The following is a 27,423-nucleotide window of genomic DNA, read 5'->3' as shown; positions in this document are numbered from 1 at the left end:
TATAAGCTGTTTCACAATAATAAGGGTCTGTAATTTTTAACTGGTGGATTACAATGTCAATCATGGTCTCTTTATGCTACAAGACTTGCAGTAGGAGAACATCTGGTTTACAAAAGTCAGGAAAAGTAATGCTTGCTATGTATCCATCTAAATAAAGTAAGTTAGTAGCCACTCACTCACTTTCTTAACCGCTTATGCAGTTAGGGTCGTGGGGGGGAGGGTCGAGTGTGCTGGAACCTATCCCAGCTTTTCAATGGGCGCAAGGCACACAGTAACACCCTGGATGGGGCGCCAGTCCATTGCAGGGCAGACACACACACACACCCATTCACCTATAGGGCAATTCAATGTCTCTAATTAACCTGACTGCATGTTTTTGGACTGTGGGAGGAAACCATAGCTCCCAGAGGAAACCCACGAAGACATGGGGAGAACATGCAAACTCCACACAGAAAGGACCCAGACCGCCCCGCCTAGGGATCGAACACAGGACCTTCTTGCTGTGAGGCGACAGTGCTACCCACCGAGCCACCATGCCCCCCACCGAGCCACCATGCCCCCCACCGAGCCACCATGCCCCCCAGTTAGTAGTTTCATTAAATTAAAAAGCATTTAGCAGTCTATTATTATGAGCTTGCAGATGAACACAGCCTTCCATAGGATGCATGTCTATTTCTACAGTGCATTTAAAAATCATCATACCCAAAATCCTTGCTTTTTGTCACATTATAGCATAAAAACAAAAAATTAAGTTCAATCTACCAGCCTTATTTACACATTATTACCCTGTTCATCAAAATAGCACTGTCACCTCACAGCAAGAAGGTCCTGGGTTTGATTTCTAGGTGGAGCGTCATGGGTCCTTTCTGTGTGGTGTTTGAGTGTTCTCCTCATGTCAGTGGGTTTTCTCTGGGTGCTCCGGATTCCTTCCACAGTCCAAAGACATGCAGTAAGGTTAATTGGAGATGCAAAATTGCCCTAGTCGTGTCCAGGGTGTTTCCTACCTGTTGCCCGGTGAATTGCCCTGTTGACCCAGGATAAAGCAGTGGTAAAATAGACAGTGAATATGTGAATGTTTAAAGTCTCTAAACCTGAAATTGGCTTCAACTACAGTTTTTTTTGTTTAAAGATAATGACAGGCAGTTACTGCTTTGTTCAGGAGTTCAAGAGTTCTATAGAGACTTTATAGTCAATTCATCTATATACACAGATGAGGCATAACATTATGACCACCTCCTTGTTTCTACACTCACGGTCCATTTTATCAGCTCCACTTACCATATAGAAGCACTTTGTAGTTCTACAATTACTGACTGTAGTCCATCTGTTTCTCTACATACTTTTTAGCCTGCATTCACCCTGTTCGACAATGGTCAGGACCACTACAGAGCAGGTATTATTTGGGTGGTGGATCATTCTCAGCACTGCAGTGACACTGACATGGTGGTGGTGTGTTAGTGTGTGTTGTGCTGGTATGAGCGGATAAAACACAGCAATGCTGATGGAGTCTTGGTGCTTCTATATGGTAAGTGGAGCTGATAAAATGGACAGTGAGTGTAGAAACAAGGAGGTGGTCATAATGTTATGCCTTATCGGTGTACAAGTACATATCGAAGCTAACCAGCGTTCCTCCAGGACCAGGGTGCAACACAATACAAGTGCAAGACAATACAATATACACACATATTACGAAGACTTACAATGAGTACAAAATAAATTTCTGATCTACAGAAATTGAGGGGGACGAGACTAGAGACAAGTGTAGTGTTGGTCAGTACATGGTACTGAGTAAATGATAAGTGAGGTAAAAACATATTCTGATATAGTAGCAGCGTAGGGTTTGTATAGAAGCAGAGATATAAAACGAGTAAGGTTTAAAAATACAATAAAAAATTTGACAAAATGTGGGCCGCGTGAAAACCCCTTTCAATGATCCTAATAAAAGAGGGAGGATCCCTCTGCCTACCTGAGAGATCTATGCTAAACTGGAAGTCATACAGGAAGTCAGCGCTATTCCCGTAGGTGGAAATGTTGTATTTAAAGTAAATGGCTGGACTCTAGAGACACTAGTACTCTAAGGTGCTAAGACCACTTACACTAAAGAGAAAAACAGTAATGGCAAGTTTGGCTTTGTGCGGCGTGTTGCTGTTTTTTGGACTGTTTGCTACTTCAGCGTGGATGATTTCAGCCTCAGGTAAACTAAATTCAGTTCCTGCGTAGATACGTCATCGTCTGTTCTGCTGTATGTCTAATAGAAACTAACTAGAATTGCATTATTTCATTTAATTTTAAGTTTTACTACATAACAGAACACATTTTATGGACAATATAAGTTAAATCCAGGCATGGAGGTTTAGTCCAATAAGAATGAATGAGGTTTTTTCTTTAATAAAACATGCTTAGGTAAGCGAAAAGACATCAGCAGAAAATGAAGCTGGACACAATGTAACCGTTGCATATACACGTATGTGTAAAGGGAAAATCCCATTTACTTAGGATTAAATAAAACAAAAACCTGAGATGTTTTCTAATGGAGCAATCAACATGTAATAATGTTATATTCATGCAACTTTCCCTTTATATTTGTACCACTGATTAACAATAGAACACACAATTTGTCATATTTATGTCATATTTGTTTCCTCACATATTTTGTATACGTAAAAACAATCATATATCATTTTTTTCTGTTAAAGTAAAATTATCATTTACAGTGGTACCTTGAAACTCGACGTCAATTGGTACTATGAGTGGCGTTGAGTTTTAAGGTATTATTTTCCATAAGGATGTATGGGAAACCTGTTAATGCATTCCGTGGTCCTGTGGAACTGCGTATATTTTAGGCTAATGTCAAAAATGTGGTAGTTTTTAACACTTATACACTGAAAATATAAAAAACACTGAAATACGATTAAAAAAGTTTTAAAAAATCTATCAAAAATACAATTAAACCTGCACTTTACCTTTGTCGTTCTTTAATACATTTTTTTTTTTTTTTAATGATAAGCGTTTTGGACTCTTTCAGAAAGCTGATTCTTACAATTTCTCAGAACCCCATACTATAACACAACTTTAAAAGTGAAACAGGAGTACACAATCTAGCTGAACACAGATACATGTGGAGCTTTCAGAGTGGATTTGATGGTTATTCCACACAAATGCAGATTCGTCTCATATTCGCATGAAGTTTTACCACACCGCTCAAGCCGAGCGCTGAACAAAGCAGCAGTCGCACACATGTTGAGTTTAAGGGAAACGCTGAGTTTAAGAATACAAATTTCTCGACGAAGGCTGTTGATTTTCAAAGATTTTGAGTTTAAGGGACGTTGAGTTACAAGGTACCGCTGTATTTATATTCAGTACTTCAATCCTAACTTAAATCCTGATTAGAGTTGCAGTTGGTTGGAAACACTGAGTGTTAGACAGAAATATACCCTGTGCAGGGCATCAGTACATCGTAGGGCATCACTCACTCATCCATTCACTTAGTACAGTATATTACATATAGGGGCAATTTAGAGTAACCAGTCTACTTACACTACTGGCATGTTTTTGGTGGCAAGAGAAAATGAACACTGACATTGTAGGAATATGCCAAACTCTTCACATACAATGACTGGTGGCTAGCATTAAAGGCATTTTGTTGTATTTAAATCAATTTAAATCATACTGATCTGCTGAAATAAATACATTTGTATTAAAGCTATAAGTTTATAAACTAATTAGATAATTGTGTAATTCACTCATATATCTTCAGTTACCGCTTCATCTTCCCATGATTTTGTAATGAAATGTCTAACTAGTACATTTTGAGGTTTCTTCGGTCAAATAATGTTGATTTAATTTGAGTGTTTCCTTTTTGTTGGGACATGGTTTTTTGTTGTTTCGGGAATATAGTAGGCTATGTGTGTTAAAGTTTATAAAAATTTTTTTGCTTTCACCAGTCTTTGTTTTCATCACTGAATGTAAATGCTTTTTAATATTTGTAAATGCTTTTTCAAATTGATTTTTGAATTTGGATTCAACTTTGGTCTTGTTTGTCCACACACTCACATTGAGAAATGAGGCTTAATCTAATCTGTGCCAGTTAGTAAAGAAATTCTCTTATTTACCATATAAAGCTGTTCACACAAATACAATCATACAGATGTAATTAAATCACTGGGACAGACTGGAAATGAAAAATGAATTTAGTAAATCTAAGTGTATGGGTGGGATCTTACTGTATCTCAATAGCTAAACCCCATTTATGGGAATGTGGGGAAAAGTTGTGAACATGGATGCTGTGACTCAAGCCTGGTTTATACTTCAGACGAAATTTGGAAAGCCTATGATGTTTGTTGTTTAACAGAATTGTATGTGTGTGTATACAGTGACACATGTACATACATACTGTAATCTGTGCCAGTTAGTAAAGAAAGAATTTTCTTCCATTTACCCGATAAATCTGTTTATACAAATATAATTGCATTGCTGGGGCAGACTGGAAACAAGAAATTACATCAGTGAATCTCAACTTATGGGTGGGATCTTACTGTAACTCTTGTAACCTACTTATGGGAAAAGTTGTGAACATAGATGCTGTGATTCAAGCCTGGTTTATACTTAAGACAAAAATGGGAATGCCTGTGCTGTTTGTTGTTTAACAGAATTGTATGAGGTTTTTATCAAACAGGGTGTGGTAATAAACATGGAGTAGTAATAATGGAGGGCAGATGAGGTTGTCTTTTTAAACACCACAGTTTGACAGAGGCAGGGCTGTTGCATTTTGTTGTGCAAGCTAGAATCACAATGCTTTTTGTGCATTAAACAAGTCACTATAAAAACAACTGAATGATCCCTGAACAGTGAGTTTACAGAAAAGCCTGGTTTCCTTGGCTTGAAGGAGAAAAGTAACATAAGCTGATGAAGTAAAAATAGTGTGTGTGTGTGTGTGTGTGTGTGTGTGTGTGTGTGTGTGTGTGTGTGTGTGTGTGTGTGTGTGTGTGTGTGTGTGTGAAAATATGGCGGTTATCAACACTGTTCGGCTAACGTATACAAATATTTTAACCTGTGACATTATAATTGATTGATTTAGAAAAAGAAACACTATTACCATGTTATTAGGAAATAAAAATAAACTGGTAAACAAATTTAGAGGTCAAATTGTACAGTATGTCTGAATTGTATGGCTTGCATACTTTAGCATGGTATTTAACTTTTTAAGTACTATTTGGCTTTATCTTTTTGGAATAGGCTTTATCTGCCTTAAAGCATTTAGCTACAATAGTACATCTACACCAATTCACATGTTTACTGTCTTAATACTACCTAATCACTGCAGAAGTGGGAGGCAGGTTTGCATGCTTCTGTTCCAGATAATTACTTAAAAAAAAAAAAAAAAAAAAAAAAAAAAAAAAAAAAAAAAAAAAAAAAAAAAAAAAAAAAAAAAAAAAAAAGCCTTCCTAAGTGCTTATCTAACCAGCTCAAGGCTTTTTTTTTTTTTTTGCCAGTTTTTCCAGTATCCGCTACGTGTGAATAATCTGAAAAATATAATAACGATTTAATAGCTTTATTTAAAACATTCAAATCAATGTTCAGAACAAAATGCATTTAATAAATTAATTTATAAGTGCTTAAAAACTGAACTTCTCAATAGAAATGTACTCACACATTTCTGACTTTTTTCCCAGGTGGTCCAACACTTATTATAAACCCTCATAGTGGTGCAACCATTCATATCAACAGAAGTGAGAATACACAGTTAAAGTGTAATGTTTGTATTGGAACGACATGCCAGCCCTCTGTTACTATCAGAAGCAGCATTGAGGTGGTCTTCACCTGTTCAAAACCAGAGGATATCTTCACAGTGGAGATCGTCAGACACATTGGTAAACCTTGTTTTTCCCGTTAAGTGTAATATTTTATATTTTTATATAGCAAATAATGCCTAAAAATAGCTGGTTGATTTCAGAAGCTCATATAAATGTTAATGGTAAACCTTTGGAGGGTAAAAACTTTGAATATATGTTCAAATGTATATACAAGTAAAGATGTATGTATGTACGTACATACATACATACATACATACATATACACATAAGAGTGAGAAGTTTATAGAGTATTTAAGTTACAGTGTTCCACAAGGCAGGTCAATTGGTAACAGGTGAGGGAATTATAATTTGGTATAAAAGGAGGATCCACCAAAGGCTCATTCTCTGCAAGTAATGATGGGCAGTTACTCACCACTATATACTAAACTTTGTGAGAAAATGATCAACCATTTTCAAAAGATCATTTCTCAATGCAAGATTGCAAATAATGTGGGTCCTTCACAATCACCATCTCAGTCCATGTAGGGTAATTGCATTTGAATGTGTGGGACCTTTAAGCCCTCAGATGGCATTGCATGCAAAACTGTCATACTACTGTGATAAATATAGCCACATGGATTTGGGAGTACCTTGGAAAAACATTTACTACTTAACAGTTTGTTGCTTCATCAAAAAAATGCAACCTAAAAAAAGCAAAGAGAAAGCCATACATTAATACTATGAAAAAACTGCTGAGTTCTCTGTGCCCAAGCTCATCTCAGTGGAAACATGTTCTGTGGTCCACTTTTCAGTTTGTTTTGGGGAAGAACAGACATTTAGCTCTCCAGACGTACAAGTGTAGGGTTCAAAAGTCAACACCCATAATGGCATGATGACCTTTTGAAAATGTATGGTGCAGCAAAAGGAGAATCAGACAAAGAACCACAGACTGTTGAAGTCTTGTATCAAGCAAGAATGGAGAAAAATTCCACTTGCAACAATTAATGTCCTCAGTTCCCAAAACATTAAAAAGTCTCATTAACAGGAAAGCTGATGGAACACTGACTGTGCTTAACATGTTCCTGTCCCAACTATATTTGGAGTGTGTTGCAGGCATCAGATTCTAAATGTGTTCATATATACAAACTACAATAAAGTTGATCAGTGAAAATATTGGAAATCTTTTCTTTTGACTTTTATCAGTTGTTTTACAAATCACAGATTATTTTTTATAGGTAAATGATTTTCAGAAAAGTAGAAAAGTTCATTTCCAGTCTGTCGAGAGCAGAGTTCTCAGTAGTTGTGGGCTAGCATGTTAGTTTGCTGTGCTTTGTGGGTACCCACACAGACTGAGAATTCTCTGGATTCCTTGAACCTTTTTACAATTTTATGTACAGTAGATGGTGAAAGACATGAGTTAAATTGAGAAAAATGAAATCTTGCATTAAGAACTGTTTTTGGAACTGATTGACAATTGACAAGTCTCTCACAAAGTTTTGCACAAGTGGTGAGCCATGAATCATTTAGCTTGCAAATACTTTTTTAATCTGTCCTTTTATATTAAATATTATGCCCTCGTCTGTAAGCAATTTGCCTGCTTATTGTGTTTTTTCCCAAAATGGTTTACCTTAAATGTTTTATAAACTTTTCCCTCTTTTTACTTTTTACAGTTTTTACAATCTAATTTTTTTTCTCTTTCACTGAGTGTGTTCCAAACATCTGCTTCGAAATTATATTTAAATAATACATAAAGTTGGTCAGCCAAAACATTTGACAATAGAATTAACAAATGAGAGATTTTTGCTTTTATTGCATTTTGTACCTTTCTGGAAATATGATTTGTATGCTCGGATATTTAACTAAACATTTGACTACTGTTTCTTTGTTTACCTTTTCTTCCAGTATGTGCTAACACGTGCAACGGTACCATCAGCCCAGAGGAGTACCCCTCTCTTCAAAACTTTAACCGCACTTTTACCTGGAATGTGACTGTCCAAGTCCACAAGGCTTTCTACTTAAACTTTACCAGAGCTGGTTTAAGGCAAATCCAACCAAAAGAAACGTGTCAAGACAAACATGTCTACACAGTGTTCACAGGCACAACTACAGTTGGGATGTTTTGCCATCGGGGAACGATTAAAGGCATGCAGCTGCTTCGGCAAGGGAGTGTGTCTTTGCTGGTGCCTGGTAAACAGCAGCTGGAATCGACAAAATTCGAAGTGTCACTAGCACCGGAAATAACATGTAACTACTTATGCTAATATTCATTTTCATTCATAAAAACAATGTTTTATGTGGCAGTGATGCCATAAAATAACTATTTATCTCTCTATTAAAATGTATAAGTTCATGGTTTGTTGGTTCTACAGTGAACTAGCCAGTTCACACTACAGAACCTCTCTCTATAAACCGTTTTTATCCTGGCAAACTGTAATTCAGTTCTCTTTGGCACCAACAAAACATATTAGGGTGTTGGGGTGTTAAAGTGCTAGCCCACTACCACTGGGATCTAGGGTTCAAATCCTTAGCAGTGTTATTGGCCAGTCAGGCATCCACATACAGATACGACTGACCATATATAAGTGTGTGTGTGTGTGTGTGGTGGGGGGGGTTGTTGAGGCCCATAATGGATTGCCATCCTGTCCAGGGTGCATTACAGAACTGGTTAAAGAACCATGTTTTTTTTGGTGGAAAAGGGGTACAGTGTGACCCAGGTTAAAGTGTTGATAAAACATGAAAATGAAATGAAAACACATGTTAAATGTGATTCAAAGTGTTCTTTAGGAAACCAAATGGGGAAATTCATGTTTTAAATGTAAAGGCTTAGTTAATAATTAATCAGCCGTGTTCTGCAGCGGTATAATCATTGCATTTACTCTCCAACAGCACTCGCGATTATTAACCTCACCCTGCCAGAGGAAGAATCATCTCAGGAATTCCTCTCGCCGAACTACCCAGATGGCTTTCCTGATGATGACCTAATCACATGGGCCTTTCACGTTCCAGCCAAGTTCCACGCAACAGTGCATATACTAAACTACACAGAGCCCAAGTGCTGGAAGAAGGACACACGGCTAGAGTATCAGCTAAATGGCAAAACCTTGGTGAGAAAACTGAATGAGCCACAGCTGTCTGAGCACCCAGGCTCCTTTAATCTTTCTCTGTACAACTGTAAAAAGGAACCAGACTCCAGGTCGTCCAGTCTCTCACTGCACTTTAAAATCTCCTCCATCCGGAGAGGAAGAGAAGGTTAGTGTGGTACACAACTCATTTTTTGTAAATTGTGTGTGTTTGTCTCATTTGATTAAAAAAAATGTGTTTTTAGCTTTATCAGGGCACATGGATTATGCCAATTCTTACAATTAAAATATTTGAAAAGCCTGTTTATGAGCCAGTTAAAGATAAGCACTTATAAACTCCTGGTGGCTCGGTGGGTAGCACTGTCCAGCAGCAAGGAGGTCCTGGGTTCGATTGCCAGGTGGAGTGGTCCGGGTCCTTTCTGTGTGGAGTTTGCATGTTGTGGGTTTCAGTGGCGTAACTAGGAGCTCATGGGCCCCAGTGCCAAAAAAAATGTGGGCCCCCTCAACAAATTTCATATACAGTGTATCACAAAAGTGAGTACACCCCTCACATTTCTGCAAATATTTCATTATATCTTTTCATGGGACAACACTATAGACATGAAACTTGGATATAACTTAGAGTAGTCAGTGTACAACTTGTATAGCAGTGTATATTTACTGTCTTCTAAAAATAACTCAACACACAGCCATTAATGTCTAAATGGCTGGCAACATAAGTGAGTACACCCCACAGTGAACATGTCCAAATTGTGCCCAAAGTGTCAATATTTTGTGTGACCACCATTATTATCCAGCACTGCCTTAACCCTCGTGGGCATGGAATTCACCAGAGCTGCACAGGTTGCTACTGGAATCCTCTTCCACTCCTCCATGATGACATCACGGAGCTGGTGGATGTTAGACACCTTGAACTCCTCCACCATCCACTTGAGGATGCGCCACAGGTGCTCAATTGGGTTTAGTCCATCACCTTTACCTTCAGCTTCCTCAGCAAGGCAGTTGTCATCTTGGAGGTTGTGTTTGGAGTCGTTATCCTGTTGGAAAACTGCCATGAGGCCCAGTTTTCGAAGGGAGGGGATCATGCTCTGTTTCAGAATGTCACAGTACATGTTGGAATTCATGTTTCCCTTTATGAACTGCAGCTCCCCAGTGCCAGCAACACTCATGCAGCCCAAGACCATGATGCTACCACCACCATGCTTGACTGTAGGCAAGATACAGTTGTCTTGGTACTTCTCACCAGGGCGCCGCCACACATGCTGGACACCATCTGAGCCAAACAAGTTTATCTTGGTCTCGTCAGACCACAGGACATTCCAGTAATTCATGTTCTTGGACTGCTTGTCTTCAGCAAACTGTTTGCGGGCTTTCTTGTGCGTCAGCTTCCTTCTGGGATGACGACCATGCAGACCGAGTTGATGCAGTGTGCGGCGTATGGTCTGAGCACTGACAGGCTGACCTCCCACGTCTTCAACCTCTGCAGCAATGCTGGCAGCACTCATGTGTCTATTTTTTAAAGCCAACCTCTGGATATGATGCCGAACACGTGGACTCAACTTCTTTGGTCGACCCTGGCGAAGCCTGTTCCGAGTGGAACCTGTCCTGGAAAACCGCTGTATGACCTTGGCCACCATGCTGTAGCTCAGTTTCAGGGTGTTAGCAATCTTCTTATAGCCCAGGCCATCTTTGTGGAGAGCAACAATTCTATTTCTCACATCCTCAGAGAGTTCTTTGCCATGAGGTGCCATGTTGAATATCCAGTGGCCAGTATGAGAGAATTGTACCCAAAACACCAAATTTAACAGCCCTGCTCCCCATTTACACCTGGGACCTTGACACATGACACCAGGGAGGGACAACGACACATTTGGGCACAATTTGGACATGTTCACTGTGGGGTGTACTCACTTATGTTGCCAGCTATTTAGACATTAATGGCTGTGTGTTGAGTTATTTTCAGAAGACAGTAAATATACACTGCTATACAAGCTGTACACTGACTACTCTAAGTTATATCCAAGTTTCATGTCTATAGTGTTGTCCCATGAAAAGATATAATGAAATATTTGCAGAAATGTGAGGGGTGTACTCACTTTTGTGATACACTGTATATATGAACAGCCAAACCATTAAGCCTCTCCTGTCCCATGCTGCTCCTCAAGTAGGTCTTGATGAGTTTTAGTTTAGAAAAGGATCGCTCATATATTTTGCTTACATGTATTCTGATATTTCATTGTCTTTTAGTTATTTTATTTATTTAACTTAACGAAAATATTGTAATATGATAATAACGACCTGGCGGATGCAATGAGAGGCAGTGTGGTGGGGGGGTTGAGTTCATGTCGTGAAGGGCCCCTTCCCACCATGGGCCCCAGTGCACCTGCCCCCCCCTGGTAGTTACGCCCCTGGTGGGTTTCCTCCGGATACTCCAGTTTCCTTCCACAGTCCAAAGACATGCTGTCAGGTTAACTGGTGATACTAAAATTGCCCCTAGGTATGATTGTGTGTGTGAGTGTTTTTGCCCTGTGATGGACTGGCAACCTGTTCAGGGTGTTTCCCACCTTTCGCCCAGTAAACTGCACCCACCGCGACTTTGAATCGGATAAAGTGGTGGTAAAACATATGAATGATTGTATAAACCCCACCTTTCAGTTCAAATAATTTAACTTCAGAATTACTGTTTACCAAACAGCAGTGGGAGTTAATTTTGCAGCAACTTTTTTAATGCAGTTGCGATTGTTTTATTTTAATGTAAATTAGATTTAGTGTTTTATGTTCTAAGATCTATAAAAATATTACTGACAGTCTCACTGACAGTGTGTTTTATTTTGTTGCAGTTCGCTGCACTGTGGATACAGGGAGAGGGCTACTGATACACATAAGGAAGAAAAAACCCAAACCAACCTGCATTTTAAAATTTAATTCACTTATCCAGGAGACTATCACCATCCCTTCAGCAAAGACATCATATTTATCTTTCATCGACTGCCTGGATGAGGATCTAATCATAACTGTAAATAAAACCATAGGTAAGAGCACAGGATAGCATAGTGTCAATATTTGCTGATGAATTACCATTTAATCTTTTGTTAATACATTTTAATTAAAATAATAAATATTTTCCCATGTTTTATCAACAGCATGTCAGAAGCTTAAAGACTGCCCATACTCCAAAGTGTCACTAGGCATTCCTGCACTAGAGAAATGCCTTGTTGGAGTTCTGCAGCAGGTCACATGGCACATGTATGGCCCACACAATAGAGCAGTGGAAGTGGAATCTCCAGTAGGTAGTCTGCAGCAGTCTCTACCGGGCCACACCTGTAACAGCAGTGTTCTTCTCAATGTATCTGAAAATGAACCTCAAGGCATCACTGTCGGGCAGTTTTGTCCTCACGGAGACATTCAGAAAATACAGATCCATACGGCCAACATTACAGTGAGCGCCAGTCCAGCAGGTGGCAAGAATCTGAGACAGATCTACTATCCTCTTCTAAATGTTTCCTTCATTGGATCTATTAAAGGTAAACAGCCAAAGAGAAGTTAGGGTTATTGCAATTTTCCTCTTAATCTAGTCGTATCCAATTATCCGATTGCTCTACTGATGTTGACCTCCACTCCTGACTGAGAAGAGCCATGACTTACACACTCCCCCTCCGACACGTGCAGTAGCCGACTGCATCTTTTCACCTGCAAGAGGAGGGCTCATATGTGGATCAGCTTTGTGCAGAGAGCAAATTATCCCCTATCTTTTCCCAGATGCCATCAATTAGCCAGCAGAGGTCAAAATTGCATCAGTTATGAGGATTCCCTTCCAACACCCTCCCTGCAAACAAGCCAATCATCATTCGTGTAGGCGCCCAGCCTGCCAGTAGCAGAGCTGAGATTCGAGCCGATGAATTCCAGGTGTAAGCTCTGGTGTGCTAGTGTGTGTTACCGCTGCACCACCTGAGCACCCAGGTTACTGGGTTTTTAAGTACAATGGCAAAAGACCTCTAGATTTTTAGAAACTACACAGCTAGAAACACAATACAAGTTGCATGGTGGGGTGCTCAGATGGTGCAGCGGTAAAACGCACTAGCTCACCACTGCTTAGATCTCGAGTTTGAATCTCGGCTTTGCTATCGGCTGGCCAGGCACCTATACAGACATGAATGACTATGTCTGAGGAAGGGTGGGCCAAAGGGGATAACCCCTGCTGCTGCAATTGCGGCCTCTGCTGGCTGGTTAATTGCACTTGCATATAGATAGGGAATAATGGAGATCAATGTGTGGCTGTCTGTGCGCGATACTGATTCCTGTGTGAACCCACCTCATGCTGATGAAAAGAAGCAGTTGGCTACTACACACGTGTCGGAGGAGGCTTGTGTTTGAAAACGGCCGTCCTCGGTCGGAGTAGGGATCTGCAGCAGTAGAGTAGATAAAACCGGGTAATTGGATATGACTAGTTTGGGACTAGATTTGTTTTCCTCTTTCATGCACAGTGTGTGTTCATTTTCCTCTAGTCTTTAATCAGTTGTCAATTTACAGTCACAGCACGCTGTTGGCTTTATATTTTTGTTGAAGCCCTGTTCTCTTCCTAGTATTGACATAAAAATGTTTAAAAATCCTCACAACTTGACATTTTTCCTACTGTTCCAACTTTTTGGAATTAGGATTGGGGATGATTTTTGTTTAACTAGCCATGTGTATTTTTTTCTTACTCACAGAGAGCTACATTTTCAACATTTTGCCAAAGAAGGACAAACCAGTGTTCCTAGCAACTCCTGCATGGCCGTTTGGAATGAGGCCCCACTCCACTGTGTCCTGGTTCATCTCATTTCCGCCACAGCTTGAGGCTTATGTAAGATTTTCCAACGTCAGCCTGGTCACTTGTAAGAATTGGCACACTAGTATTAAAGTGCAGATGCAGCACTCGGAGGGGAAACTATACAGCTGGAACAATCAAAATCCCAAAGACCTGGTGGTATCAGAGAACTTCTACCTCAACATGTCCAACTGCATGCCAGTGCAAGGAGCCTTCAGTGTGATCAGCCAGATCACCTTGCAGACGCAAAAAAGTATGAAACTGCTTTTTAATCTTGTCTGTTTTAGCTGTTTTCATTGTGTTTAGTTTTACAGTTTTTAAATGTGTTCACAGTTATAGTATTCTGTTAAATGTATTTTTAATCGAATGTGTATACAGTCATGCTGTTAATTTTACTATTTATTTCTTTATTTCTTATGATGATACATACAAATATTTTTATTTAATAACAAACGTAGTCTAACCTCTGCAATGACCATATAGTAGAAGTCAATGTGAGGATTTTGTCCTTTTATTCTCTATGTTGCCTTTATTTATTTATTTTAAATTTTCCAACAAGTTGTCCCAGGTTTTGTGTGACTAAGTTATTGGCTAACCTGGAAACTGCAGTGGAATGGATTGGTGGCTATGAACTCAATGAGACTCTTAGTCATTTATTTATTTATTAGGATTTTAACATCATGTTTTACACACTTGGGTTACATTCATGAAAGGGCAGGTAATTTAATGTCCAACACAGTCATGGACAATTTTGTATCTCCAATTCACCTCACTTGCCACATGCCTTTGGACTGTGGGAGGAAACCAGAGCTCCCAGGGAAAACCCACGCAGACACAGGGAGAACATGCAAACACCACACACCCGAACCCTTCCACCTGGAAATCGAACCCAGCCACTGTGCTGCCTGGACTATCAGTAAAGATAAACGAATGATAGTAGCTTTGTTACCAATTGGTTGTAATTAATTGTTTACATGATGGTGCTGATTTGTAATCTTGTCATAGATTACATTTAAAAACCATTTGATAACTTTTTTTAATAAAATAAATATTCTGGCGCCCAGGTGGTGCAGCGGGATATTCCGCTAGCACACCACCGGCGAGATTCTGAACTCCTCGGCTCATAACTTGGCGTTGCCACCGGTCGGCTGGGCGCCATCTAGTGGGCATAATTGGCAGTGCCTGCAGCAGATACTAATTGGCCACCGTATCTGCAGGGTGGGGGCTGGACTATGTGTGGGTGGGTGGGATCTTCATGCGCTGTGTAAGGACCCTGATTGGTGGAAGAGAAGAGGAGGGCTGTGCACGTGTCGGAAGAGGCATGTACAACGACATGCTCTCCTCGGATGCAATCAGGTATCCCTCAGCAGTGGAAGACAATTTGAGTGTGCTAAATCGGGAGGAAAATGGGGAGAAAATGCACAAAAAGAAAGAATATTCTTTACAAACAAATATTTAAAAACATATACTATATCTTTATAAACATATACAGTATATATACTGTGTGTATATATATACAGTGTATCACAAAAGTGAGTACACCCCTCACATTTCTGCAGATATTTAAGTATATCTTTTCATGGGACAACACTGACAAAATGACACTTTGACACAATGAAAAGTAGTCTGTGTGCAGCTTATATAACAGTTTAAATTTATTCTTCCCTCAAAATAACTCAATATACAGCCATTAATGTCTAAACCACCGGCAACAAAAGTGAGTACACCCCTAAGAGACTACACCCCTAAATGTCCAAATTGAGCACTGCTTGTCATTTTCCCTCCAAAATGTCATGTGACTCGTTAGTGTTACTAGGTCTCAGGTGTGCATAGGGAGCAGGTGTGTTCAATTTAGTAGTACAGCTCTCACACTCTCTCATACTGGTCACTGAAAGTTCCAACATGGCACCTCATGGCAAAGAACTCTCTGAGGATCTTAAAAGACGAATTGTTGCGCTACATGAAGATGGCCAAGGCTACAAGAAGATTGCCAACACCCTGAAACTGAGCTGCAGCACAGTGGCCAAGATCATCCAGCGTTTTAAAAGAGCAGGGTCCACTCAGAACAGACCTCGCGTTGGTCGTCCAAAGAAGCTGAGTGCACGTGCTCAGCGTCACATCCAACTGCTGTCTTTGAAAGATAGGCGCAGGAGTGCTGTCAGCATTGCTGCAGAGATTGAAAAGGTGGGGGGTCAGCCTGTCAGTGCTCAGACCATACGCCGCACACTACATCAAATTGGTCTGCATGGCTGTCACCCCAGAAGGAAGCCTCTTCTGAAGTCTCTACACAAGAAAGCCCGCAAACAGTTTGCTGAAGACATGTCAACAAAGGACATGGATTACTGAAACCATGTCCTATGGTCTGATGAGACCAAGATTAATTTGTTTGGTTCAGATGGTCTCAAGCATGTGTGGCGGCAATCAGGTGAGGAGTACAAAGATAAGTGTGTCATGCCTACAGTCAAGCATGGTGGTGGGAATGCCATGGTCTGGGGCTGCATGAGTGCAGCAGGTGTTGGGGAGTTACATTTCATTGATGGACACATGAACTCCAATATGTACTGTGAAATACTGAAGCAGAGAATGATCCCCTCCCTCCGGAAACTGGGTCGCAGGGCAGTGTTCCAGCATGATAATGACCCCAAACACACCTCTAAGACGACCACTGCTTTATTGAAGAGGCTGAGGGTAAAGGTGATGGACTGGCCAAGCATGTCTCCAGACCTAAACCCAATAGAACATCTTTGGGGCATCCTCAAGCGGAAGGTGGAGGAGCGCAAAGTCTCGAATATCCGCCAGCTCCGTGATGTCGTCATGGAGGAGTGGAAAAGCATTCCAGTGGCAACCTGTGAAGCTCTGGTAAACTCCATGCCCAGGAGAGTTAAGGCAGTTCTGGGAAATAATGGTGGTCACACAAAATATTGACACTTCAGGAACTTTCACTAAGGGGTGTACTCACTTTTGTTGCCGGTGGTTTAGACATTAATGGCTGTATATTGAGTTATTTTGAGGGAAGAATAAATTTACACTGTTATATAAGCTGCACACAGACTACTTTTCATTGTGTCAAAGTGTCATTTTGCCAGTGTTGTCCCATGAAAAGATATACTTAAATATCTGCAGAAATGTGAGGGGTGTACTCACTTTTGTGATACACTGTATATATATAGATGTATTACCATATTGTAAAGGCACATTATCCAAAGTGTAATGAACTGTTTATGTCCCATTTCTAGACGTACTTCTGGCCATCATCCTAAGTGTTGTGGGTGTTGTTTTGCTGTTGATTGGTGTCATTACAGCTGTGGTTTGTGTTAATATAAGGTAAGCCTATCTTTATAATGTATCCTTAGTTCAAAACCTGTATTATACTGCCTATTTTTAAATAAAAAAATAACATCTATGCCACCAATAAACAGGAAAAAGAGGAAGCAGATGGAACCCGCTGTATCGGTCTACAATCCCGACCCGCATGCCATCTTGCCAGGACTTAATGGGATTCCCAGCACAACAGAAAATGAAGACAATCATATTTATCATTACATTGATGACACCTTGGTTTACACACACCTTCTAAAAGATAGTGTAGAAATGAATGGTTTCAGAGAGCCTGCTGTCGGTGTCTACCAGGCTTTTCCCAATCCCACAGAAAGACAGCCATTAACAGATGAGTTGAGAGCTGGAGAGCCACAAATAGGGGTCTACAGACCATTCATAAGCCTCCAAAGTGCCCCACAATTGCCTAATAGACTCTCACAGCAGCCAGAAAGTCTTGCAAATAAAAACGAGCAGACAGGTAATTTGGAAATTAGTCATGATGATTCTGTTCTGGATCAGACCTGAACCATGCCAGACATGCAGAGGGCAGCTATTGCAGAGCAAGAGAAGGATTGACTAGAATAGAGATTACTGAGATTAGAAAGACTTTATTTTAATTGTTTTTACCGTTTGTGTGAATGAATTGTAAATGAGTTGATTAAATTGTGCCTTATGTATTATGACACATGTTAACATGACTAAGGGTAGGTTTCTTTTCAGATTAACAGCTTAAGACACAGATTAAGCCAGATCTTAAGATAAATTGATTATTCAGTGGTCATTTACCATTAAAACCGCTTTTAAGCTAGGATTAGTATTGATCTTGTGCCAAGAAACCAGCCATTAGAGATTATTTACTTTGAAATGTGTGGAAATGATTATTTATTGTATTTTTGTCAATGTTTTAAATATGCGTGATTAGGCTGTGGCAGATAAGAATGCTGCTGTTCCACATGGGTCTTAAGGACCTGGGTTTTATCTTTGTCTTCGGGTACTGTGCGTGAGAAGTTTTAAATGTTATTTTGTTGTCCACATGGGTTTCTTTCAGGTACTCTGTTTTTTTTCCATCTAACGAAACATGTAAAAGGTGGATTGGCTGGTCTTAATTGTACCCGTTTGCCTGAGTAAGTAACTGTGTGTTTGGGTAATGCTCTGGAATGGATTAGAGCCCTATCCAGACCTAAATTCTGCCTTGTGAGTATTTGCAGGTGATGCTGGCTTCACCAGGTCTTTCAGGATAGAGGTTTTGGTAGAATGAATGTATAGGCTGTTTTATATGAAAATGGAAACTATTTATTTTATTTAATAATACTATTGTCATTACCATTTGTACAAAAACAAGCTTTTCACACTGTATGCTAAATTCACTTTTTGTGAAAGTAATCTTACCAAATGAAGAGACATTTCAATTAACTGTGCACTTTGCAAAGGTTGTTAAGTCGTTTACAGTAAACATGAACCAGACTATGTAACATTTAATAAAACCTTTTATTTATTGTGTGATACATGACTCACTCTAGAAGATTGTTTGTGGTGAGGAAAATCCCTTCACATTTTTTAATAAGTGTAATTTTTAAGTAATATACAAGTTATACAGTAATCAAAAGCAAATATGAAAAACATGCAAAACTAGACTATGTCTAATCATTGTTTACTATACAGTGTATCAGACCATTTTCTGTTATTTCAATCTTTGGTTCAATCTGTCATCACCCTGTTTATTCAGAGTGCCTTGGTTGTGACCAATTTGTCAATTAAAAAATCAGTTTAACAGTTTTACCTCAACTTTAGTTCTGTGAACTTTATTGCAAGCACATGTCAGTGTTATGACACTGAAGCTGGACCAACAGTGTTTATTTAGTTGAGTTGTACACTTTTCTGTACATTAACAGAAAAGCTTAAAGTGGCGCCCCTTCTGCCATCTATTATTCACTCATAGATGTCACTTCGGAATATATTTAAATTACATACAGCAAAATACAATGGGGAACAAAAGAATCACAGTTGCAGTTTGCTTATATTTATTTGTATGTATTTATTGTTATTTAAATTATTAATTCAAATCTTAATATTTTAACTGTGTGAAAAACTCAAATTCAAGTCAATTTAACTTGTATAGCAGATATCGGAAATCCAGGTCCAAAAATGTGTAATGAACTTTCATATTATTTCTGTAGCTTTACCAGTTAGAAACTAGCTTTTATTGTGTCCTTGTGACACAGCAGACAACAGTGTGATTCTTATGATGGCGTATTAGGGCCACTTAAAAGAAAAATATTTTTTTAAGTTTCGATTTTGAAAATAAAGTCGTATAAGTTTTGATTTCGAGATTAAAGTAAAAATATTACGAGATTAAAGTCAAAATAATTACGAGATTAAAGTCAAAATAATTACTAGATTAAAGTTGAAATATTATTGCCATAGCAACCTCCTTGTGTTAAAATGAGGGATGTTCATGATGTTCGAAATAATTACGAGATTAAAGTCAAAATAATTACGAGATTAAAGTTGAAATATTATGGCCATAGCAACCTCCTTGTGTTAAAATGAGGGATGTTCATGATGTTCGAAATAATTACGAGATTAAAGTCAAAATATTATGGCCATAGCAACCTCCTTGTGTTAAAATGAGGGATGTTCATGATGTTCGAAATAATTACGAGATTAAAGTCAAAATAATTACGAGATTAAAGTTGAAATATTATTGCCATAGCAACCTCCTTGTGTTAAAATGAGGGATGTTCATGATGTTCGAAATAATTACGAGATTAAAGTCAAAATAATTAAGAGATTAAAGTTGAAATATTATGGCCATAGCAACCTCCTTGTGTTAAAATGAGGGATGTTCATGATTTGTTATACTTTTATGTTGGTTTCACAAATAAAGAAATTCCCAATCTCCTGCACATCAGCACCAGCGTGTTATTAGTGTAAGGACGCTGAAATTAAAGATAAACTAAAGTCGTACGGCATCGCTATAAATGATTGCATTGACATGTATAGTTTTCATGTCATGTGGATGGACGCGTACAATACAAACAGCCACCCAAAAATAATCGTGAGCTACTGGATAACCACAATAACACTCATTATAGACTGCCCTCGGTGCATGCATGCCGATCCAGGTCCTGAGACCCGTGCTTCTCTGAACTGACAAGCCTACGACGGCTGCACACTCTTTGGCCATAATATTTCGACTTTATTCTCATAATCATTTCGACTTTAATCTCGAAATAATTTCGATTTTATTCTCATAATATTTCGACTTTATTCTCATAATCATTTCGACTTTAATGAAATAGATGAATTATTCGGTGCTGTAGACCATTCTATAATGTTCTTTAACTTTTTGGCATGCCCTTATAATTTATTGTCAGGGATTATGTTTAGAATGTTTTGGATTTAATAGCCATTTTCACCCATTAATCTATGCCGATGCCTTTTTTTATATAAAATATCTCATTTACATTTTATTTGCTTTTATAACCCCTGAAAAGCAACAAGAAATCCATAGATTGGAAATGCGTCTTGGGCACAACAGAACGCACAATGTTGGGCATTGCACATCACCTGGTTAATACCATGCCTACAGTTAAACATAGTGGTGGCAGCTTTATGCTATGGGGCAAGAAAATGAAGATTGTTAAGAATTGAAGGACAGATAAATATAGCCAAACACACAGAAGTTTTCCTCCAGAGAGCATGCAAACCCAGATTGGAGCGACAGTTCTTTTTAACATAACTATAAATACAAACAATAAGTGGCTTCGGGGTACGTCTCTGAATGTCCTTGAGTTGCCCAATATTAGGCTTGAGAGAGGATCTGTTTGGATTATGGAGTAAATTGCCCAAATCCAGGGGTGCAACACTTGTAGAGAGCCCCAAGATGACCTAAAGCTGTAACCTGTGCCAAAGATGCGTCTACAAAGTATTAAATAAAGGGTAAACAGATTTTTAGATTGATGTGTAAAAATGGCAATTATATTAGTTCAAACTAAAATCTTCAAAACAATAAAGTGTGGAAAATGGCAGGGGATCTAAATACATTCAGAATCCACAGTACAGTATATACAGTTGTGTTCAAAATAATAGCAGTCCAACATCACTAACCAGATCAATCACTGTTTTTGGTAGAAATTATCTTACTAGTAGGTGTAGTAGAGTAATAAAAAACCAACAGATCCAACCATCATGACATGCATGAAAGAAAATTATAGGCTGCTCAGCTAAAATGATTTCAAATGCTTTAAAATGGCAACCAAAACCAGAAAGACGTGGAAGAAAATGGAAAACTACCATTCGGATGGATTGAAGAATAGCCAAAATGTCAAAGACTCAGCCAATGATCAGCTCCAGGGAGATCAAAGAAGGTCTAAAGTTACCTAAGAGTACTGTGACAGTTAGAATACGCCTGTGTGAAGCCAAGCTATCGGCAAGAAGCCCCCGCAAAGTCCCATTGTTGCAAAAACGACATGTGCTGAAGAGGTTACAATTTGCCAAAGAACACATTCACTGGCCTAAAGAGAAATGGCGCAACATTTTGTGGACTGATGAAAGCAAGATTGTTCTTTTTGGGTCTAGTGGCCGCAGACAGTTTGTCAGACGACCCCCGAACACTGAATTCAAGCCACAGTACACTGTGAAGACAGTGAAGCATGGTGGCGCAAGCATCATGATATGGGGATGTTTCTCATACTATGGTGTCGGGCCTATTTATCGCATACCAGGGATCATGGATCAGTTTGAATACATCCAAATACTTGAAGAGGTCATGTTGCCTCATGCCAAAGAGGAAATGCCCTTGAAATGGATGTTTCAACAAGACAATGACCCCAAACACACCAGTAAGCATGCAACATCTTGGTTTCAGACCAACAAGATTAATGTTATAGACTGTCCAGCCCAATCTCCGGACCTTAAACCAATAGAAAACTTGTGGGGTGACAACAAAAATGCTGTGTCTGAGGCAAAACCAAGAAATGCAGAGGAATTGTGGAATGTGGTCCAATCGTCCTGGGCTGGAATACCTGTTCTCAGGTGCCAGAAGTTGGTTGACTCCATGAAACAGATGTGAAGCAATTCTCAGAAACAGTGGTTATACAACTGATTATTAGTTTAGTGGTTTACAGGAAAGCTAAATATTGAAGCATTTTTCAGTTTAAACAGTAAATGTTTGAGTTTGTAAAGAAAAATGCAGACACTGCTATTTTTTTGAACAGCCTAATATTCCCTTTTCTTCACTTTCTGTAAAGTAATAACACATTTGATCAATTTTAATTCATGTTTTGATTTGGAAAAGAATGTGCAGTGTTGTCAATGCATTTGTGTGTATGAAAATAAAAGCTATTATAAGAATTCTGAGCTTTATTCACTTTTTTAAACACACTGCTATTATTTTGAACACAACTGTAAAACAGTGGGGTTTATATTTTAGCTAACTAATAACCAGACCCCCCCAATCCCCCCATAATTCAAACAATGCTCAAAGAAGCTATGCCCAAGCTTGCCTGACTCTGGCCAGTTGTGTCCCAGAAGCTATTTTATGATGTACCTGTTTCTGATGGTTCTGATCTGACCCTCTGGAAAAAGTCTCCCTTTACATTGTAATATGTCATTTACAGGTAAATGTAAATTTTTGGTTTTACTTTTCATGCAGCACCTCTAGAAATGGTTTTTTTTTATGTTAGCAAGGAATTTTATATAATAATGAATTCACAAACAGAGGCTCTCTCAGAACGGCAGTTTTCATCAAACCATTTACCATTGGTCATTCCAGACATAATAGCACAGTTTAGGGTGCGGCCCCCGATGGGCTGATGGGTGATGTCTCTCTCCCAATTTTGAAAGCTTATGTTGGATCCTGTTTTATCCACCCATTCTCCCTCTTTGGCAAGGTCATTGATTCCCAGCCAAATGTGTTCCCTAGGTCCAACGGTCTGACGCACATAGGAGCGGAGGTGAGTGTTTTCGTCGTCTGTCAGAGGGGTGCTCAGCGTACCACCCTTTGAGATACAATCCTCATTAGCAGTGTGAAAGGTCTTCTTCATTGGATTCGCCAGAAAACATTTTCCTGGAATCTGCAAGCCCTTCAGGCACACTGTAATCAAAAGGTTTACAAATGTCTGTGTCAGGGATTGAAAGACGTAGCTATCCTGCAGGTATGTTGTATAAATGCCAAAGCAAGCTCATCACATTTAGGTCATAACACTGTGCAGGGCAAAAAATATGTAATACTAAGCAGCCTGTGATTAATACACAGTGTATGTAAGTAAATTCCACACATCCTGGATGAATCACTTGTGGTTGGGATTTAAAAGTTGGATAAGTGTTGTTAAGACAAGTAGAGCATTCCCAGACAAACAGATTCTGAAAATGACAAAATGTCAACTCATGCAGATGCAGACGGATGTTATGCAATTTTATAACAGTCACAACAAGCAGGAAACTGGGTCATAATTCAAAATCAAGGCAGTTTTATTGTTGTCACATCCTTATATAAGTTTGGGCTATTATGAAATACAAAAAGCATAATTTGTATTTACTACAAGATTTAGAAAATGCAGTATGTCAAATTTTACTTATTATACAGTGGGGAAAATAAGTATTTGATCCCCTGCTGATTTTGTAAGTTTACCCCCTTACAAAGACTTGAACAGTCTATAATTTTTGTGGAAGGTTTATTTTAACAGAGAGAGACAGAATATCAACAAAAAAATCCAGAAAAAAAACATTAAATAAAAGTTATAAATTAATTTGTATTACACGGGAGGAGCTTGTCAATGATCTCAAGGGAGCTGGGAGCAGAGAAATGCTGGATATGACCCCAAGAACACCATCCCCACTGGGCATTTCTCTGCCTCCAAACACGGCGAGTGGAGTTGATGCCAAAGAGCTCAATTTTGGTCTCATCTGACCATATCACATTCTCCCAAGCTTTCTCTGAATCATTCAGGTGTTCATTGGCAAACTTCAGACGGGCCTGTACATGAGCCTTTCTGAGCAGAGGGACTTTGCGGGCACTGCAGGATCTCAATCCATTACGGCGAAGTGTGTTACTAATGGTTTTCTTGGTGACTGTGCTCCCAGCTCCCTTGAGATCATTGACAAGCTCCTCCCGTGTAATTCTGGGCTGACCTCACCTTTCTCAGAATCATTCTTACCCCACCAGGTGAGATCTTGCATGGAGCTCCAGAGTGAGGGTGATTGACTGTGATCTTGTATTTCTTCAATTTTCGAATTATCGCACCAACAGTGGTCTCTTTCTCACCAAGCTTCTTGCTGATGGTCTTGTAGCCCATTACAGCCTTGTGCAGGTCTACAATCTTGTCCCTGACGTCCTTTGATAGCTCTTTGGTCTTGCCCATGGTGGTCGAGAGATTTGAACGGAAGAAACTGATTCTGTGACAGGAGTCTTTTATACAGGGACAGGACTAATTTGTGTGCCTTTTGTGCACATAACCGGTCTGTGGGGGTCAGAATTCTTGCTGGTTGGTAGGGGATCAAATACTTATTTCCCTTAATTAAATACAAATTAATTTATAACTTTTATTTAATGTTTTTTTTCTGGATTTTTTGTTGATATTCTGTCTCTCTCTGTTAAAATAAACCTTCCATAAAAATTATAGACTGTTCAAATCTTTGTAAGGGGGTAAACTTACAAAATCAGCAGGGGATCAAATACTTATTTTCCCCACTGTATACATGAGGACACTTAAAAAACTCTTAAGAAGTACTGTATATCATTAGTACACACACAGACGATTCTTCTGGAATTGTGATTCTCAATTATGAAGACTGGTATTAACAAAAATGTTTAAAAAAAGATTATTGGCCGCTCAGGTGGCGCAGTGGTAAAATACGCTAGCACACCAGAGCTGGGATTTCGTATACATAGTATTGAATCTCAGCTCTGCTATTCGGGTGGGCTGGACGGCTATATGAACAACGTTTGGCTGTTGTTTATCCAAGAAGGGAGCCGGATAGGGACCTCATAACTGATGCAATTACGACCTCTGCTGGCTGATTGATGGCGTCTGCACAGAGTCGAGGAATAATGCTGATCAGGGTGTGTCTCTCCGTACACAAGGCTGATCGCATATGAATTTGCCTTGTGCAGGTAAAAAGATGCACTCCGCTACTGCTCACGTGTCGAAGGAGGCATGTGTCAGTTTGCTCTACTCAATCAGGGCAGGGGTCAGCACCAGTAAAGAGGAAGCGTAATGCAATTGGGTAAAAAATTGGATGTGCTAAAATCGGGAGAAAATGCATTCTGTTAACAAATTGTCTTTAATTCAACAGGGTTACAAATGTTAGCTTCTGACTAATGTAACATTTTAAAGTCCTCCTTTACCTTTAGGAAACATTTGGCTAAATAATTTGGGTTGTTACTTGACTAAAAAGATTAAAATTTTCCTTAAAATGTTACTAGTATTGTGTGTTTTTAATAATGGTTAATGCCCCAGTGCCAAGTGCCATTTTCATAAACTTTCAATTATTAATACTATTATTATTATTATTATAATCATTATTATTATTATTATTGTTGTTGTTAGTTATAATAACGATACTAATACTTATAATAATATCTCAAGGCACCATATTTATAGTGCTTCTTCATGATTCGATCCAAGTAGACAACCACTTTGTCCAACATGCTGACAACTTCACTAACAGTAAAGTTATTGGTCTTTCCTGCTCTCGTGATTTTTGTCTTGTTCATAATAGGCTGAAATTTGATCTTTTTTCCCTTTTTTTTACTTTTCTTATAAGGGCCTACAAGTTTTCCTGATATTCTACTTGGAGTGTTGTGTCATTCACAAGTTTTTCGACCAATTTTCATGTTCTTTGACCAATCCTCAATCATTTTTCTGCAGTTCTGCTTCTCTCAGTATATATTTAGTGTACATGTTGAATAGGAATGGTGACTGAATGCAGCCTTGTCTAACTCCATTGCCCATGTGGAAGCAGTCTGTTCATTTTCTTTCATGACTGTGGCTTGTTGCTCAGTGTAGGGTTTTCTCATTAGAATAATGAGATGCTCTGGTATTCCTATCTTCCTAAAGACATATCATTATGTGTGGTTGACTCTGTTGAAAACTTTGCTGTATTCAGTGAAGCACATGTTGACTTGCTTCTTGAATTCCTTGGCCTTTTCTATAATCCAGTCTAGATTTGTGATGATATATCTTGTTCATCTGCCCTGCTTTAATTCCGCTTGTATCTGGCAGTTTTTTTTATGTAAGACTCTAGTCTGTGTTGAATCTTTAGCATAGTATTAATTCTAATTGTAAAATTAATATCTAGGATTTCAAGGTTACCTTTACATCTATACATTTTAAGTATAGTGTCTGAATTCTTTCTTTAGTTTTTGAACATACATTTGTTTCTAAATACAATCTGCATTCACTGAAGGGATATTAAATAAAACAGATGTTATTAAACAGTTGTTTTCATTTAGTGTACACTAGTAATACTGTAAATAAAAATATTTTTAGTACCATAATGGAGAGCTTGGACTTCCTTTAACACCGTCAGCTCTTGCACAATCTCATCTATTTTCTTTCTCAACTCCTCAATGGTAGTGCTGTTAACAGCCTCTGATTCAAGCAGCACATCTATTCAACATGCATAATAACAATTAATAGTAACAAACAATTCATAATAACAAACAATTTAGCACATATACATGGTTTTACTATCAGGTGTGGTAAACCTGCATTAGAATCTTAATCAGTAGATGCTCACAGTAAATGCTCACATAATATTGCTTGTAATGACTAAAGAAAACGAAATGTTAGAAACTACTTACCTTTCTGTTTATTCTCATTCTGTAAGATTTGTTCTATTGTGGAGTTTGCAAACCACAGAGAAACACAGAGAAACAATGCCATGCATCTGAAAGCCATATTTACTCTAATCTGTAAGTCAAATTTGTCTTAGCCTGAACTGAGGAAAATGAGGGGTTGGGTTACACAGCTGCATGTTTGCTGGCTCAAGCAGGAAACCTGCCCACCATGTCCAAACACAGATTAATGACAACAGACTAAACTATCTAAAAAGCAGCGCTCACAAACTCTTCTCACTGGATAGCTACATGTTTAGTCTGTTAAAAGTCCCATGTTTGAACGACCCATAAATTAACCAGTATTACTCACCCAAGGCAACTCGTTTTGTCTACAAGTTGAAGCTGACATACAAAGACAAACTTATATCTATACCCAGTCAAAATCCTGACATGAAACCTGAAAAGACCTGAAAAAGCAGATAATGTCCCATAACCCAACAGTGTATCTAATTTGAAGCAGTTTTGAGAAAGAAAAAACAACTGAAAGGGGACAATTACTTATTAGTAAATAAAATAATAAAAAATAATTTTAGACAGTAATAGTTAAAATATGAATAAATACTCAATGAACACAAAGCTATT

General features: G+C 38.7%; 2 protein-coding genes across 2 annotated transcripts; one reads left to right on the top strand and one right to left on the bottom strand.

The window, feature by feature from the left end:
• The first annotated feature begins 2,115 nt into the window (after positions 1–2,115).
• On the top strand, positions 2,116–18,500 carry cdcp1a (CUB domain containing protein 1a). The gene is given in 9 exon segments (XM_062992306.1): positions 2,116–2,194; positions 5,673–5,870; positions 7,695–8,036; positions 8,679–9,041; positions 11,713–11,904; positions 12,016–12,396; positions 13,582–13,932; positions 16,916–17,003; positions 17,099–18,500. Coding segments are annotated over 9 exon segments (2,469 nt in total). The 3' UTR covers positions 17,574–18,500.
• A 3,843-nt stretch (positions 18,501–22,343) lies between these two features.
• On the bottom strand, positions 22,344–26,908 carry clec3ba (C-type lectin domain family 3, member Ba). Its single transcript, XM_062992106.1, has 3 exons — positions 26,806–26,908; positions 26,495–26,611; positions 22,344–23,094 (listed from the first exon to the last, which is right to left on the bottom strand). The coding sequence occupies exons 1-3, from the start codon at positions 26,900–26,902 to the stop codon at positions 22,694–22,696; spliced, it is 615 nt and encodes a 204-aa protein (XP_062848176.1). The 5' UTR covers positions 26,903–26,908; the 3' UTR covers positions 22,344–22,693.
• Positions 26,909–27,423: the final 515 nt, after the last annotated feature.

Source organism: Trichomycterus rosablanca, chromosome 3 (genome assembly GCF_030014385.1).
Source record: "Trichomycterus rosablanca isolate fTriRos1 chromosome 3, fTriRos1.hap1, whole genome shotgun sequence".
Classification (NCBI taxonomy): Eukaryota; Metazoa; Chordata; class Actinopteri; order Siluriformes; family Trichomycteridae; genus Trichomycterus; species Trichomycterus rosablanca.
Note: the sequence above shows the minus strand (reverse complement) of the source record. Positions and strands in the feature narration are given on the sequence as shown.

Bases quoted from the DNA above. Each gene is read 5' to 3' on its own strand.
- clec3ba (XM_062992106.1), bottom strand. From the start codon at position 26,902: ATGGCTTTCAGATGCATGGCATTGTTTCTCTGTGTTTCTCTGTGGTTT. The intron at 26,612-26,805 runs GTAAGTAGTTTC...CATGTTGAATAG, and splicing joins GAATGAGAATAAACAGAAAG to ATGTGCTGCTTGAATCAGAG. The intron at 23,095-26,494 runs GTACTAAAAATA...TTTTGATTACAG, and splicing joins AGTCCAAGCTCTCCATTATG to TGTGCCTGAAGGGCTTGCAG.